At 39.4% G+C, this 14,350-nt stretch overlaps 1 protein-coding gene, 1 non-coding gene and 1 pseudogene across 2 annotated transcripts in view; 1 reads left to right on the plus strand and 2 right to left on the minus strand.

Moving 5' to 3' along the window:
• The window catches only part of ANKRD55 (ankyrin repeat domain 55), a 129,696-nt gene that overhangs the window by 88,694 nt on the left and 26,652 nt on the right, over window positions 1-14,350 (plus strand). Inside the window, exon 8 of the mRNA XM_023210435.1 lies at window positions 11,888-12,072. Within this exon, the coding sequence (XP_023066203.1) occupies window positions 11,888-12,072 (185 nt within the window). The remainder of the gene's footprint in view (window positions 1-11,887; window positions 12,073-14,350) is intronic.
• LOC111541546 lies at window positions 323-876 on the minus strand (annotated as a pseudogene).
• LOC111541692 lies at window positions 13,207-13,312 on the minus strand. Its single transcript, XR_002731350.1, has one exon. It is a non-coding gene; the product is annotated as a U6 spliceosomal RNA (small nuclear RNA).

Consider the following 14,350-nt stretch of genomic DNA (forward strand, 5'->3'; position numbering starts at 1 on the left):
TAAAAATCATTGTTTGTTTTCTTACTGTTGAGTTTTAGGAGTTATTTCCATATTTTGGCAATAGTCTTTTATTAGTCATGTCTTTTGCAAGTATTTTCTTCCAGGTTGGGGCTTATCTTGTTATTCTTTTGGCAGTGTCCTTCACAGAGAAGTTTTTGATTTTAATGAAATCTAGGTTATCCATTTTTTCTTCCATGGATTATAATTTCAGTATCTAAAAGTCATCACCAGACCCCAGGTCATCTAAATTTTGCTCCTGTTATCTCCTGGAATTCTTTCTTTTTTTCTTTTACTTTTAATTGCATCTATTTTAATGTTGAATTTACTCCCGTGACATAAATTTTTGTTTCTTCAGTTTCTTCTGGGATATCTTTTTCTTCTGGGCAACTTCCTCTTCTGGTTTAGGAACATTTTGTTCCTTTTCAGTAAGGATCATCTCAGTGTGGCAGGGAGAGCTCATGTGTGGGTTAATCCGACCATGAGCTCTGTAGGTCCAGCAGCGCATCTTAGGTGCTTTATTCACGTGGATACACTCAATGACCAGAGAATCTACATCGAAATCCATAAGTTCAGCATTACTCTCTGCATTTTTAAGCATGTGCAGCAAAAATTCAGCACTCTTTTTGGGCCACCGACTTTGTGTCCAGCCCCACTGCTTGGCCTAGGCACACCTGCCAACTCCACCATTGTAACATCAGAATGGTAAACACTGTTTCTGTAAAGTGACATCTTTCGAATACTTCGTGGCTTTTCATATATGCATACCTTGATGGCCTGGGCAGTTTCACGAGTGTTCTTAAAGTGAACACTAAGACTTGAACCTCTTGATTTGCATGATTTTGTGGGGCTCTCTGAGTCAAGTGAATAGCGAACCATTTTCACAGATTAGCTCAGGCCACTTAGGGAAAGAGCATCTCCTGGAATTCTTATGTAATTTTGGAATTCACTCTGTCTCATCCAGGCTGGATTGCAGTGACATAATCATGGCTCACTGCAGCCTGGACCTCCTAGGCTCGAGTGATCCTTCCACTTCAGCCTCCTGAGTAGCTGGGACTACAGGCACATGTCACAATGCCTAGGTAATTTTTTGTATTTTTTTTTAGAGATGAGGTTTCACCATGTTGCCTAGGCTGGTCTTGAACCCCCGGACTCAAGTGATTCTCCCACCCCAGCCTCCCAAAGTGCTGGGATTATAGATACGAGCCGCCTCGCCTGGCCTAATTTTAGGTTTTACATTTAGGTCTGTGATTAGTTTTGAGTCAATTTTGTAAAAGGTATAAGGTCTGTGTCTAGGTTTATTTTTTTGCATGTAGATGTCCAGCTGTTTCAGCACCATTTGGTGGAACAACTACCTTTCTTTATTGTATTGCTTTTACTCTTTTGTCAAATATCAGTTGATTATATTTATGTAGGTCTATTTCTTGGCTGTCTATTCTGTTGCATTGACTTATTTGTCTATTATTCTGCCAATACCACACTATCTTGATTACTGTAGCTTTATAGTAAGTCTTAAAGTTGAGTAGTGTCAGTTGCCCAGCTTAGTTCTTCTCCACTGTCTTGTTGACTATTCTGTGTCTTTTGCCTCTCCATATAAACTGTAGAATCAGTTTGTTGATATCTACAAGATAAGTTTCTGGTATTTTGATAGGGACTATATTGAATCTATAGATCAAGTTTTAAAGAACTGATAACAATTTTAAGTCTTCTTAACCATGAACATGGAATACCTCTCCATTTATTTATTTATTTTTATAATTTTTATTTTGCTCTTACCCTCACCATATGAAGATCTCCATTTCTTTAGTTCTTTGATGTTTTTCATCACAATTTTGTAGATTTTTTCATATTGCTCTTGTATCATATTTTGTTAGATTTGTACCTAAGTATTTAATTTTGGGGGGTGCTAATGTAAATGGTATTGTATTTTTAATTTCAAATTCTATTGTTCATTGCTAGTTTATAGAAAAATGATCAATTTTTGTACATTAGCCTATATCCTGAAATCTTGCTATAATTGCTTCTTAGTTTCAAAGCTATTTTTGTCTATTCTTTCAGATTTTATACATAGATAGTCATGTCATCTGAAAACAGACTGTTTTATTTCTTCCTTCCCAATCAGCATTCTTTTTATTTCCTGTTCTTGTCTTATTGCATTAACTAGAACTTTGGTATAATATTGAAAAGAGGTTGTGGCGCCGGGTAAAGTGGCTCATGCCTGTAATCTCAGCACTTTGGGAGGCCGATGCAGGTGGATTGCTTGAGGCCAGGAGTTCAAGACCAGCCTGGCCAAATGGCAAAAACCTGCCTCTACTAAAAACACAAAAACTAGCGGGGTGTGGTGGCACATGCCTGTAGTCGAAGCTACTCGGGAGGCTGAGGCAGGAGAATCACTTGAACCTGGAGGCAGAGGTCACAGTGAGCCAAGATCACACCACTGCACTCCAGCCTGAGCAACAGAGTGACACCTTGAAAAAAAAAAATGAAGAAGAAAGAAAGAAGAAAGAGAAAGAAAGAAAAGAAAAGAAAAGAAGAGAAAAGAAAAGACAAGTTGTGATAGGAGACATCTTTACCTTGTTCCTGATCTTAGTTGGAAAGCTTCTCATTTTTCACCATGAAGTGTGATGTTAGTGATAGGTTTTCTATAGATGCTCTTTATCAAGTTTAGGGAGTTCTTCTCTATTCCTAGTTAACTGAGAGTTTTTATTATGAATAAGTGGTGGATTTTCTCAAATTCTTTTTCTGTATCTATTGATGCAACTGTGTGATTCTTCTTCTTTAGCCTGCTGATGTGGTTGATTACATTAATTGATTTGAAAATGTTGAGCTATACTTGCATACTTTGGATAAAGCCTACTTGACCATGATGTATAATTCTTTTTTAATGTTGCTAGATTCTATTCACTAATATGTCATTGAGGACATTTACATCCATCTTTATGAAAGTTATTGGTCTATAGTTTTCTTTGCTTGTAATGTCTTTGTCTTGTTTTATATTAGGGTGATACTGGCTGATAGAATGAGTTAGGAAGTTCCCTACACTTCTATCTTCTGAAAGAGATTATTTGAAAACTGTCATTTTTTTCTTGAATGTTTGGTAAAATTTACCAGTGAATACATCTGGGCCTCATATTTCCATTTTAGAAGGTTATTAATTATTTATTCAATTTCTTTCTTTCTTTCTTTTTTTTTTTTTTTTTTTTGCGGGGGCAGGGGGACAGAGTCTCTCACTCTGTCACCCAGGCTGGAGTGCAATAACGCAATGACGCGATCTCGGCTCACTGCAACCTCCACCTCCCGGGTTCAAGCAATTCTCTTGTCCCAGCTTCCCCAGTAGCTGGGATTACAGGTGCCCGCCACCACACCAGGCTAATTTTTTGTATTTTTAGTAGAGACGGGGTTTCGCCATGTTGGCCAGGCTGGTCTCGAACTCCTGACCTCAGGTGATCCACCTGCCTCAGCCTCTCAAAGTGCTGGGATAACAGGCATGAGCCACCACACCCAGCCTTTTCAATTTCTTTAATAGACATAAACATATTCAGATTATCTATTTCTCCTTGTGTGTGTTTTGGTAGATTGTGTCTTTTAAGGAATTGGTCCATTTCAAATATGTTATCAAGTTGTGAAAATAGAGTTGTTTAAAGTATTTCTTCATTATTCTTCTAATGTTCATGGGATCTGTAGTGAAGTACCATTTTTCATTTCTGATATTAAGTTATTTGTGCCCCTCTGTTTTCTTCTAGCCTGGCTAAAGGCTTATCACTTTTATTAATCTTTTCTAAGAACTAGCTTTTGGTTTCATTGATTTTCTCTATTGATTTTTTGTTTTCTACTTCATTGATTTCTACTCTAATTTTTATTTTTTCTTTTCTTCTGCTTACTTTGGATTTAATTTGCTCTTCTTTTTCTAGCTTCCTAAGATGTAAGCTTATATAACTGATTCTAGATCTTTCTTCTTTTTTAATATATACATTCAATGCTGTAAATTTTCTTCTGAGAAATTTTTTGCTACATTCCACAAATTTTGATGTTATCTTCCTTTTGTTCAAAGTATTTTTTTAATTTTCTTGAGATTTCTTCTTTTGAACTGTGTGTTATTCATGTTGTTTAATCTCCACACGTTCAGAAATTTTCCAGTTGTCTTTCTGCTATTGATTTATAGTTTAACGCTACTGTGGTCTGAAAGCATGCGTTGTATGATTTCTATTCTTTCACTTTTGTTAAGGTTTGTTTTATGGCCTAGACTGTGGTCTATCTTGGTGAAGTTCCCATGTGAGCTTGTTAAAAATGTGTATTTTGCTGTTAGATGAAGTAGTCAGTAGAAGTCAATTATATCCAATTAATTAATTGTATTTTAAAGTTCAACTACATTCCTACTGATTTTCTGCTTTCTGGATATGTCCATTTCTGATAGAGGGATGTTGAAATCTTCAACTATAAAGTAGACTCATCTGTTTCTTCTTGCAGCTTTATCAGGTTTTGCCTTGCATATTTTAAGGCTGTGTTGTTGGGTACATAAGGATCATTATGTCTTCTTGGAGAACTGACCTCTTTATCATTATGTAATATCCTTCTTTATCCCTAACAACTTGCTTTGCTTTTTAGTCTGCTTTGTCTAGAATTATATAGCTACTCCTGCTTTCTTTTAGTTAGTGTCTTCATGGTAAATCTTTCACCATTCATTTACTTTTAATCTATGCGTGTCATTATATTTAAAGTGGGTTTCTTATAGACAACATAGAGTTGGGTCTTATTTTTCTATCCACACGGTTAATCTCTGTCTTTTGATTGGTACATTTAGACCATTAATGTTCAAAGTGATTATTCATATAGAGTAACATCGATCATATTTGTTACTGTTTTCTATCTGCTGCCCTTATTCTTTGTTCCTATTTTTGTCTTCTACTCTTTTTCCACCTTTTGTGGTTTTAATTAGCATTTTATATTATTCCATTTTCTCTCTTTTCTTAGCATATTAGTTATACGCCCTTTTTTACTTTTTTAGTGGTTGCCCTAGAGTATACAAAATATGTTTACAACTTATCCAAATCCACTTCAAAATAACACTATATCATTTCATGGGTAGTGTGAATACTTTATAATAGCAAAATGATCCTAATTCCTTCCACCTGTCCCTAGTATGATTGCTGTCATTCATTTTACTTATATATAAGCCTACATAAGCTTATGCATATGTATATAGATATAAAGATAGATGCATAAGCATACATTGTAGCTATTAGTATTTTGAACAAACTATTATCTCCTAGGTCAATTAACAATAAAAAATAAAAGTTTTTATTTTACCTTCATTTATTCCTTCTTCAATGCTCTTCTTTTCTTTATGTAAATCAGAGTTTCTGGCCTATATCATTTTTCTTCTCTCTAAGAAACTACTTTTAACATCTAGTGCAATGCAGGTCTACCAATTTTTCTTTATCTAAGACAGTATTTATTTCTCCTTCACTTTTGAAGGACAATTTCATAAGGTACAGAATTCTTGTTGATGGGAGGCTTTTCTCAACTCTTTAAGTATTTCACTCCAGTCTCTTCTTGCTTGTACGGTTTCTGAGATATCAGATGTAATCCTTCCCTTTGCTCCTCTATAGGTAAGGTGTTCTTTTCCTCTGTCTTCTTTCAGGACTTTTTCTTTATCTTTGGTTTTTAATTGGAAAATAATATGGCTAGGCATAGGGTTTTTTGTTTGTTTGTTTGTTTGTTTTGTTTTGTTGTTTTTGTTGTTGTTGTTGGCATTTAGCCTGCTTGGTGCTCTCTGAGCTTTTGTGTCTAACAATTTTTTTGGTAAAATTCTCAGTCATTACTATTGTTTCAAATATTTATCCTGTTCCTTCTCTCTTTCTTTTCCTTCTGGTATTCCTGTTGCCTATATGTTATACCTTTTGTAGTTCTCTCACAGTCTGTGAATATTCTGTTCTGTTTTTTCCAGTCTTTGTTATTTTTGTTTTCCAGTTTTGGAAGTTTACATTGAGATCTTCTCAAGCTCAGTGACTGTTCCCTCAGCTGTGTCCAATCTACTAATAAGCTCATCAAAGGCATTCTTAATTTCCATTACAGTGTTTTTGATCTCCAGCATTTATTTTTGATTATTTCTTAGGATCTCCATCTTCCTGCTTACACTGCCCATCTGTTCTGACATGTTGTCCACTTTATCCATTTAGAGCCCTTAGCACATTATTCACAGTTGCTGTAAATTCTTTATCTGATAATTCCCATATCCCTGCCATGTCTGGAACTGATGCTTGCTCTGTAGATACTGTGTTGTTCCCCTTTTGGCATGCTTTATAATTTGTCCTCGATAGCCAGACATGATGTAGTGGAAAAGAGAACTCCTGTAAATAGCCCTTATTTATGTAATGGTGAAGTATGAGGGGAAGAGAAATGTACTATATCTTCCTACGATTTGGTCCCTGTCTTTTAGTGAACCTATGCCTCTGGAATGTGAATATTCCAAGTGTTTCTCAAGATGTTTTTTCCCCTTCTTAGGTGTGACAGGATAGCTAGAGTGGGCTGGAATTGGGTATTGTTCTGCTCCCATGTAGAAAGCTAGAGCTAGATGGAGTTGAGCACTTTCCTTCCCTACAGTCAGTTAGGCTCTGATAAAACCTCAGTAGTTTAGGTTCTGGTTAACTAGTTTCTCCTAAAGACAGATTTTATTAAGAAGAACAGAGTGCTCTGGTATATTTCAAAAAGGTTCCTTTTCCCCATCTTCCTGCCAGAAGCCCATGGGAATTTTTCTCTGCTATACACTGTGAGAAGCCGGTTGAGCTACTGGAAGTAAAATTCACAAAAGCATGGCACCCCATAACCAATGTAACTAGATCACTGAGTTTATACTCTCAGATTTGTCCACCCTGAGCCTTTGACAATTCATTAACTGTAGTTTGGATTTTTCTACCCTGCAGAGGTAGCAATGATTCCCTCAAAGGTTTCTGCTCTAGTATGTTGTGAGTCCCTGTATCTGCCTATCTGTTTGTCTCTCCAATTTGGGGGCAGCAGCTTGCTTGCCCTGTGACCTGACTTCTCTCATGGATCTAAGAAGAGTTCTGGAATAACACTGGCAGCTTAACCAAGCCTTGTAGGAGTACAATGCCTTAATACTAGGAGTGTTTCTAGCAATATGAATTCTAGGCATCACTGCTGGTCAGTAAGAGGGGCAAGCATCTACCATCCCTCAGATTTCACCACTAGCTCCCTCCCCAACTTACTAGAAAATGTGTTTACTTGGGATCTTCTTCGGCAGCATACTTTTCAAGGAAGGTTAGAAAGAAAACAATTGCACTAATATAAAATGATTATTTCATGTGTTGTCAATATGTGGTTATGTGGGCAAGGAATTACACACACACTCACATACACTCACAGTTGATCTATGGTCAACTGTTTGAACTATGTCAAAGTCCCATGAATATATTTCAACTCTCAATATATTCAAAATGCCAACGTATAATTTTAAATGCTGTATACCAGTGGATCCAGCTCATGAGGTGAAAGAAGCTTAGAGTTGGAAGGGACCACAGGTCATTTAGTCCAATCCTGCAGTTCCTAGGTGGGGAAACTAGTACAAAAGCTTAGCATCTGCCCAAGTGCATCCAGCACCCGGGCAGGAACCCAGGTCACATGGCTTCCAATACTTGATAAGAGGACAACCACCAAGCTGCCTAAGTCCAGAGTAAACAATGAGAAAGTCAGATTTAGGAAATTAACCCCCATTACCCTAGGAGCAAAGACTCTGACCTGTTTGGGAAGCTGGAGCTTCAAAGGGTAACCTAAGTTAAAGTGGCTTTCACATGTCAGGTCCTCAGTGCCCAATTGTAGAGAGAAAGGGAGAGGGTAGAATGAGGGAAAACAGGGACTCATCTAGGAGTAAAAACAAGTAGAGAAAGAAGAGAAAAGGTAGAGAATGGAGGAAGATAATGAGGAAAAGAGAGAGAAGAAGCCAAAAAGGATGAGTAAAATCCAACCTGTTTGGCTTTGCCATAGTTTGCAAGGTCTATTTCACTTATTTATTTATTTATTACTCAGCAAATATTTGTTGAGACTTACTCTTTGCTGGGCTTCATTTCAGCAGAAATATTCCTAGGCATAGGCTTAGTAAGGACAACACATGGATATCCTGGAGACTTCGTCTTGCCAAACAGCTGGAAGCCCAAGACAGACCCTTTCTATACACCAAAGCATGAAAAACTTTTCCCCCCACTAAGCATTAGCACCTCTACAAAATGAAGTAGTTTGGGCGGATGCGGTGGCTCACGCCTGTAATCCCAGCACTTTGGGAGTCTGAGGTGAGTGCATCACTTGAGATCAGGAGGTTGAGACTGGCCTTGCCAACATGGTGAAACCCCATCTCTACTAAAAATACAAAATATTAGCCAGGCATGGTGGTGCATGCCTGCAATCCCAGCTACTTGGGAGGCCCAAACAGGAGAATCACTTGAACCCGGGAAGTAGAGGTTGCAGTGAGCCAAGGTGGTTCCGTTGCACTCCAGCCTGGGCAACAGAGTGAGACTTTGTCTCAGAAAAAAAGAAATGAAGTAGTTTAGCAGCAGAGGGTCACCATACCTCATCCCCTCCCACTACTTCTACCTTCTGCTTTCTCTCCAGGAGAGGCAGCCCCAGGCTTTTGGGCTTGGCAACCTCTGGAGTCCAGGGCAACCAAAGGCTTGGTCCAAAGTCCATATTCCAAGCCAGGGATATTGGGCACGTTTCTTTCTCTAGTTAGCCCCAGACCCTCAAACATTCAATGGCATAGACTCTAGATCTTCCTTTTGTCTCCATTCTAGTCTAACATGTCTGGCTCCAACCGATGAGCCAGGATCATCTTCTCACATCACAAAACCTCCCAGCCTTTTAGGAGGAATAAGTGGCTGCAACACAGAGGCTAAAGCACTGGCCTCTGCTTTATGTGATCACCATCACAAGACAAGCAATGCAAACACATCCCAGTGTTCAAGAGAAGGAAGGAGATTGGAGTTCCTGCCAAGAAAAAGCCACCATAGAACATATTCCCTAGATATATGTTAACAAATAGCCAACTAGTCCTAAATCTCCCACTGGACTCCTTTGAAGGTCACCTAGAATGTCTACAGTTAGGATGTTGAGATCTTCTTGTTGTTGTTGTTGTTGTTTTATCAATCTGCCTATAGCAAAATTATTACACATTAACTCAACTTTCTTCTTGGCAAGGCTTCTTATGAGTCAGGCTTCCCCAACTCTCCCCACTCATCATGGGTAAAGAGAAAACGACTAGGACTCAGTTCCCAATCATTTTCAGAATACATGAAGGCAATGTTATGGATTACCCATGAACAAAAGCAAATACATAAATACAACAAAAACAAACTCACAATCATCATCTGGCAGTTCAGTGTAGAATTCTAGAGCTCCTTAAGAATAGGATATGTATAATATTGTTCCTTGCCCTGTTTAATAACATTTCTAGCCAATGTAAACCTACTCTCCATTCTTCCTAAGGACCTACCTGAACCACAGTCCCACTTCTTCTTGTCTAGTGTCTCCTGGTCTCTGTGACTTTTCCTACCTCCCAGGTCTAAGCATATTTTTGACTGACACACAGTCTAGATTATTAAGAAGGGAATTCTGTCACCAGGAGACAAGTGATCCAGGGCCTTGACTTACAAACTAGTGTTCTCTAGGGCTCCCTCAAATTCTCCTGAGGGTACACCATGGCAACCTTACTAGGAGGAACTCTTTTTTTTTTTTTGAGACGAAGTCTCGCTCTGTTGCCCAGGCTAGAGTGTGGTGGCGCAACCTCAGCTCACTGCAAGCTCCGTCGCCCAGGTTCACGCCACTCTCCTGCCTCTGCCTCCCAAGCAGCTGGGACTACAGGTGCCCGCCACCACGCCTGGCTAATTTTTTGTATTTTTAGTAGAGACAGGGTTTCGCTATGTCAGCCAGGATGGTCTCGATCGCCTGACCTCGTGATCTGCCCACCTCAGCCTCCCTAAGTGCTGGGATTACAGGCTTGAGCCACTGGAGAAACTCTTAAAGTACCCAAAGATTAACTGTCAAGGAGGTCTCAGTTGGCGAGGCACACATCACTGGTACTGATGTCGTCTAAACCGTTTTCACTTTAGTTCCTCCAGTATGAATATGCAGGATCAAATTAATAGACCACTCTTTTTATCACAGACAGAATAGTATAGTGAAGTCCAACGCCTCCACAGTCAATCCTAGATCTGCTCATTCTCAGCTGTGACAGAGGGCAAATTTCTTAATCCCTTATGCCTTCATTTTCTCCTCTATGATATGAGGACAATAATAGTACCAACCTTGTGGGATTGTTGTTCATGAGTTAGTACATGAAATGGCTTAGAAAGGTGCCAGGCACAGACGTTCACACAGTAAACACAGCTGTCACCATTATTCCTGGGAGGATATTCTTATAAAGAAAAGTAAAATACAAACAATGGTGCTACAAGTGAGATTCAGGTATAGAGGCAAGGAATTGTTTAGCGAATTTAGGACAAAAGGTATTTTGGAGGAAAAGAGTAAAGGTGTGGAGTCTGTCTTTACTTATCCAGAGAGGCTGCCAAGAGGCCTGCTGCCTGGGACTGGCTGAAAGGATCCCAGAAGCAGCAGCCACTATTGCAGTTTACCACTTCCAAAATGACTCCACCCCAGGGGTGAACGAGGTGAAAGGAAGAGAGGGGTTTTGTTTTCTCCATCTGCACTTAATGCTTCTTCTTCCACCAAGAGGGGAAACCATGAACAGGGTGTTTTGGCCTTTGAACCACCTTGACAGCTTGAATTCCTTTACTCTTCCAGGAAATTGTAAACAAAAAAGAATTGTTGTGCTGACACTCTTTTTGCTTCTGTTTTCCTTATTGAATGGCTACTACTTTTAAAGAAAAGTGTCTCTTGACTATCTAAAATGTATTTCAGATTCCTTTGATACATGTCTAACTAGCATGAGGTGAAACAAACAGAAAAGTTGATAAAGGCGTGAAAGCTCACCTAAGCTTTAGGTGACTCCTAAATCACCTAAGTAAGCTTTTGCTGACTTCTAAGGACAGGCATGCCATAGAATATAAACAATTGGTCAAAGTTATTTAAAATCATTGTTAGACAAAGGAAAGATGGAGGGAGGAAGAAGACACAAAAGAGAAGACCATAGGAAGAGAAAGAAAAAGTCTGTAGCCAGAGATTACTTTATGGGTATGTAACCAGTGCAGCCACAGAGGGCCTGGTACTCAGATGGGACCCAGTGCTTAAGGCATAATATTCTGTGGTCCCCATCTGGAAATTCTCACTTTATCTTTTAATGGTTTTTGTAAAGGAAGTCTGATACAAGAGTGTAGGCTCTGCTCAGACAGTTCCGCTTCCCAGGCTCCCTGGGACAAATTCTCAGCCCCCTGCTCGCCCTACCCAGGAACAAGCTTTTTTCCTGCATCATTGCACCACCAGTCAGTACTCATCATGGTCACTTCTTTAACATTAAGATGAACTCTGTCAGTTTCTTGATGGTCAGCCTCTACAGCAAATGGGGGCACAAATGATTAGACCTAATGAGCAAGTTGTTGTCTAGGTGGCCCATCCATCACCCTAGCTCTGATGTCAGTCCATTGCACATGTATTTAATTTCAGTCCATCCTTCATTCGCTAATTATGGAAGACAACTTAGCTCCTATGGGAGACAAAAATCTCTGCAGTGACTTGAGACAAGTGGAAATTTGTTGGAGAGCTTAGATAGGATGTATTTTTATTCTTTTTTTCCATTTTCTTTTCTCTTTTCATCTTTTTTCTTTCTTTCTTTTTCCTTTTTTTTCCTTTGTATTTTTATCTTAACATGCCTAGACAGAGAAGAACACTGGATTGTACATAATGAGCTTTCTTTGACTCTCTTTTCCAGAGTGGAAATAGGATTCTGTGCTCCATCATCCTGAGCCATCACCAGGGGCCGTCCATAATCAACTATGATGATGAGAGTGGGAAGACATGTGTACATATCGCAGCAGCAGCGGGCTTCACCGATATTATTCATGAGCTGGCAAGAGTCCCTGAGTGTAACCTGCAGGCTCTGGATGTGGATGACAGGTATCCATGGCAACCAGAAAGTGCTGGGAACGCCTAGTCATTTCCCCCAACTGAATCTTAAAATAAAGAAGATGTTTAAGGAGGTGTCCTATACAGCTGTATCCTTATTGCCAGTAATACACATGTGCTTGTGACAATAAAAATTGCTCTATTTTAGTGAGAGGAGGAAAAATTATTGTTATGGAGAGGAAGACTGTGACTGTACAGTATTGTCAGATTTTCCACTTTTTGCTAAATGTTCTCTGTGCTCTCAGAAGACGTTCTATATTTCAGCTTCCTGCTATGTGCCCTTTTTGTTCCTAAAGGTAGGTTTTGAGATTTTTGTTTTCTTCATTCTTGGATCATGTTAGAAAGTCCACCAGTTCTTTTATCCAGAGAAGAACATAATAAAGACTGTGTTCTGGACTATTGGGCTCTTAGAACTACAAGGAACTTTTTCAGGCTGTTGTTGTTTTCGATCATCAAAGATGTATTGTCTGAAAACGGAAGCTGGGTACAAAAGGTAAAAAGACTTCTGTCAGAGCTAGTTAGATACTAAATGAAGATTTGTATACCTGTCTTTCAAACTTACAGCTTTTCACATATAATGCCCTGCTTATCTAAACTGTTTTGGTTAGGCACTGAATCGATGGAAATGTAAGAAAAATATAACAACAAACAAGCCTATCAAAAATAAGTAGACTCGAGCACTCTGGTTTCTTTATCCTCTTGTACTGAAGTGCAAAATTAGCCCCCTACTTATAATTATTTTATTTTATTTATTTATTTGAGATAGAGTTTCGCTTTCATGCCCAGGCTGGAGTACAGTGGTATAACCTCAGCCCACTGCAACCTCCACCTCCTGGGTCCAAGTGATTCCCTTGCCTCAACCTCCTGAGTAGCTGGAACTACAGGCTTCTGCCACCACACCCAGCTTACTTTTGTATTTTTAGTAGAGACAGGGTTTCACTATGTTGGCCAGGCTGGTCTTGAACTCCTGACCTCAGGTGATCTGCCCGCCTCGACCTCTCAAAGTGCTGGGATGACAGGCATGAACCACCATGCCCGGCCTACTTATCATAATTTTAGATGCCCCAAGAAAGCTCCTACTCCCAGATACATGAAATTCTTTTTTTTCTTTTTAAAATTACTTTATAAAATATGGAATACTTCACAAATTTGTGTGTCATCCTTGTGCAGGGGCCATGCTAATCTTCTCTATTAATACCTGAAATTCTTTTAACCCAGGGAAAAAAATGGGGGGCTCTACATAGGTCTCAGAAGTTGGAGATAGTTAAATGACTTTAAGTAAAATTAAAGTATAAATCATTGAAAGTAGACATTTTTCGGCCAGGTGTGGTGGCTCATGCCTATAATCCCAGCACTCTGAGAGGCCGAGGTGGGTGAATCACTTGAGGTCAGGAGTTTGAGACCAGCCTGGCCAACATGGCGAAATCCGTCTTTACTGAAAATACAAAAATTAGCCAGGTGTGGTGGGGGACACCTATAATCCCAGCTAGTCAGGAGGCTGAGGCAGGAGAATCCCTTGAAGCTAAGAGGCGGAGGTTGCAGTGAGCCAAGATCGCGCCATTGCACTCCAGCCTGGGTTACTAAGCAAGCAAGACTCTGTCTAAAAAAAAAAAAAGAAAAAAGAAAAGAAAAAGAAAAGAAAAAAGTAGGTGTTTTCCTAAGAGCAGGTGTTGATCATAAGCAAGTAAGAAAGTAGAAGGACATAAGCTACATGAGGAAAAAAGTGAATTAACCTTTTTTTTTTTTTTTTAAAAAGAACAAATTTCAGAAAGTCAGGCTGAGGGAAAGTTCATCTACTTCAAAACACTCCTAGAACCAGCTTTGAATAGAATAGTTCCCATTTTGCAACACCACCCACTTAGCAAAGAAAATCCAGTTCTCTAGGCCTCAGGGTGGAAAGTAAGTACAAAAGATAAGGAGAGTTCAAACAGAAGTAAAATATCCAGAAGAGTCCTTTCCGCTCCAGTGCTCAACTCAAAGGCCTCATGTACTGATCAAATCCTAGCCTCCATTTTTTTTCCAGGTGTTCTGCAGCTAAGCATGCAATTCTACCTTCATGCTGAAGCTATAAGCTTCTGTTAATAGTTGAATTTTTCAGGGCCAGGCATGGTGGCTCACGTCTGTAATTCAAGCACTTTGAGAGGCTGAGACAGGCGGATCACGAGGTCAGGACCTCAAGACCAACCTGGCCAACATGGTGAAACCCTGTCTCTACTAAAAATACAAAAATTAGCTGGGCTTGGTGGTGCACGCCTGTAATCCCAGCTAC

The sequence above is a fragment of the Piliocolobus tephrosceles genome, chromosome 4 (genome assembly GCF_002776525.5).
Source record: "Piliocolobus tephrosceles isolate RC106 chromosome 4, ASM277652v3, whole genome shotgun sequence".
In the NCBI taxonomy this organism is placed as follows: Eukaryota; Metazoa; Chordata; class Mammalia; order Primates; family Cercopithecidae; genus Piliocolobus; species Piliocolobus tephrosceles.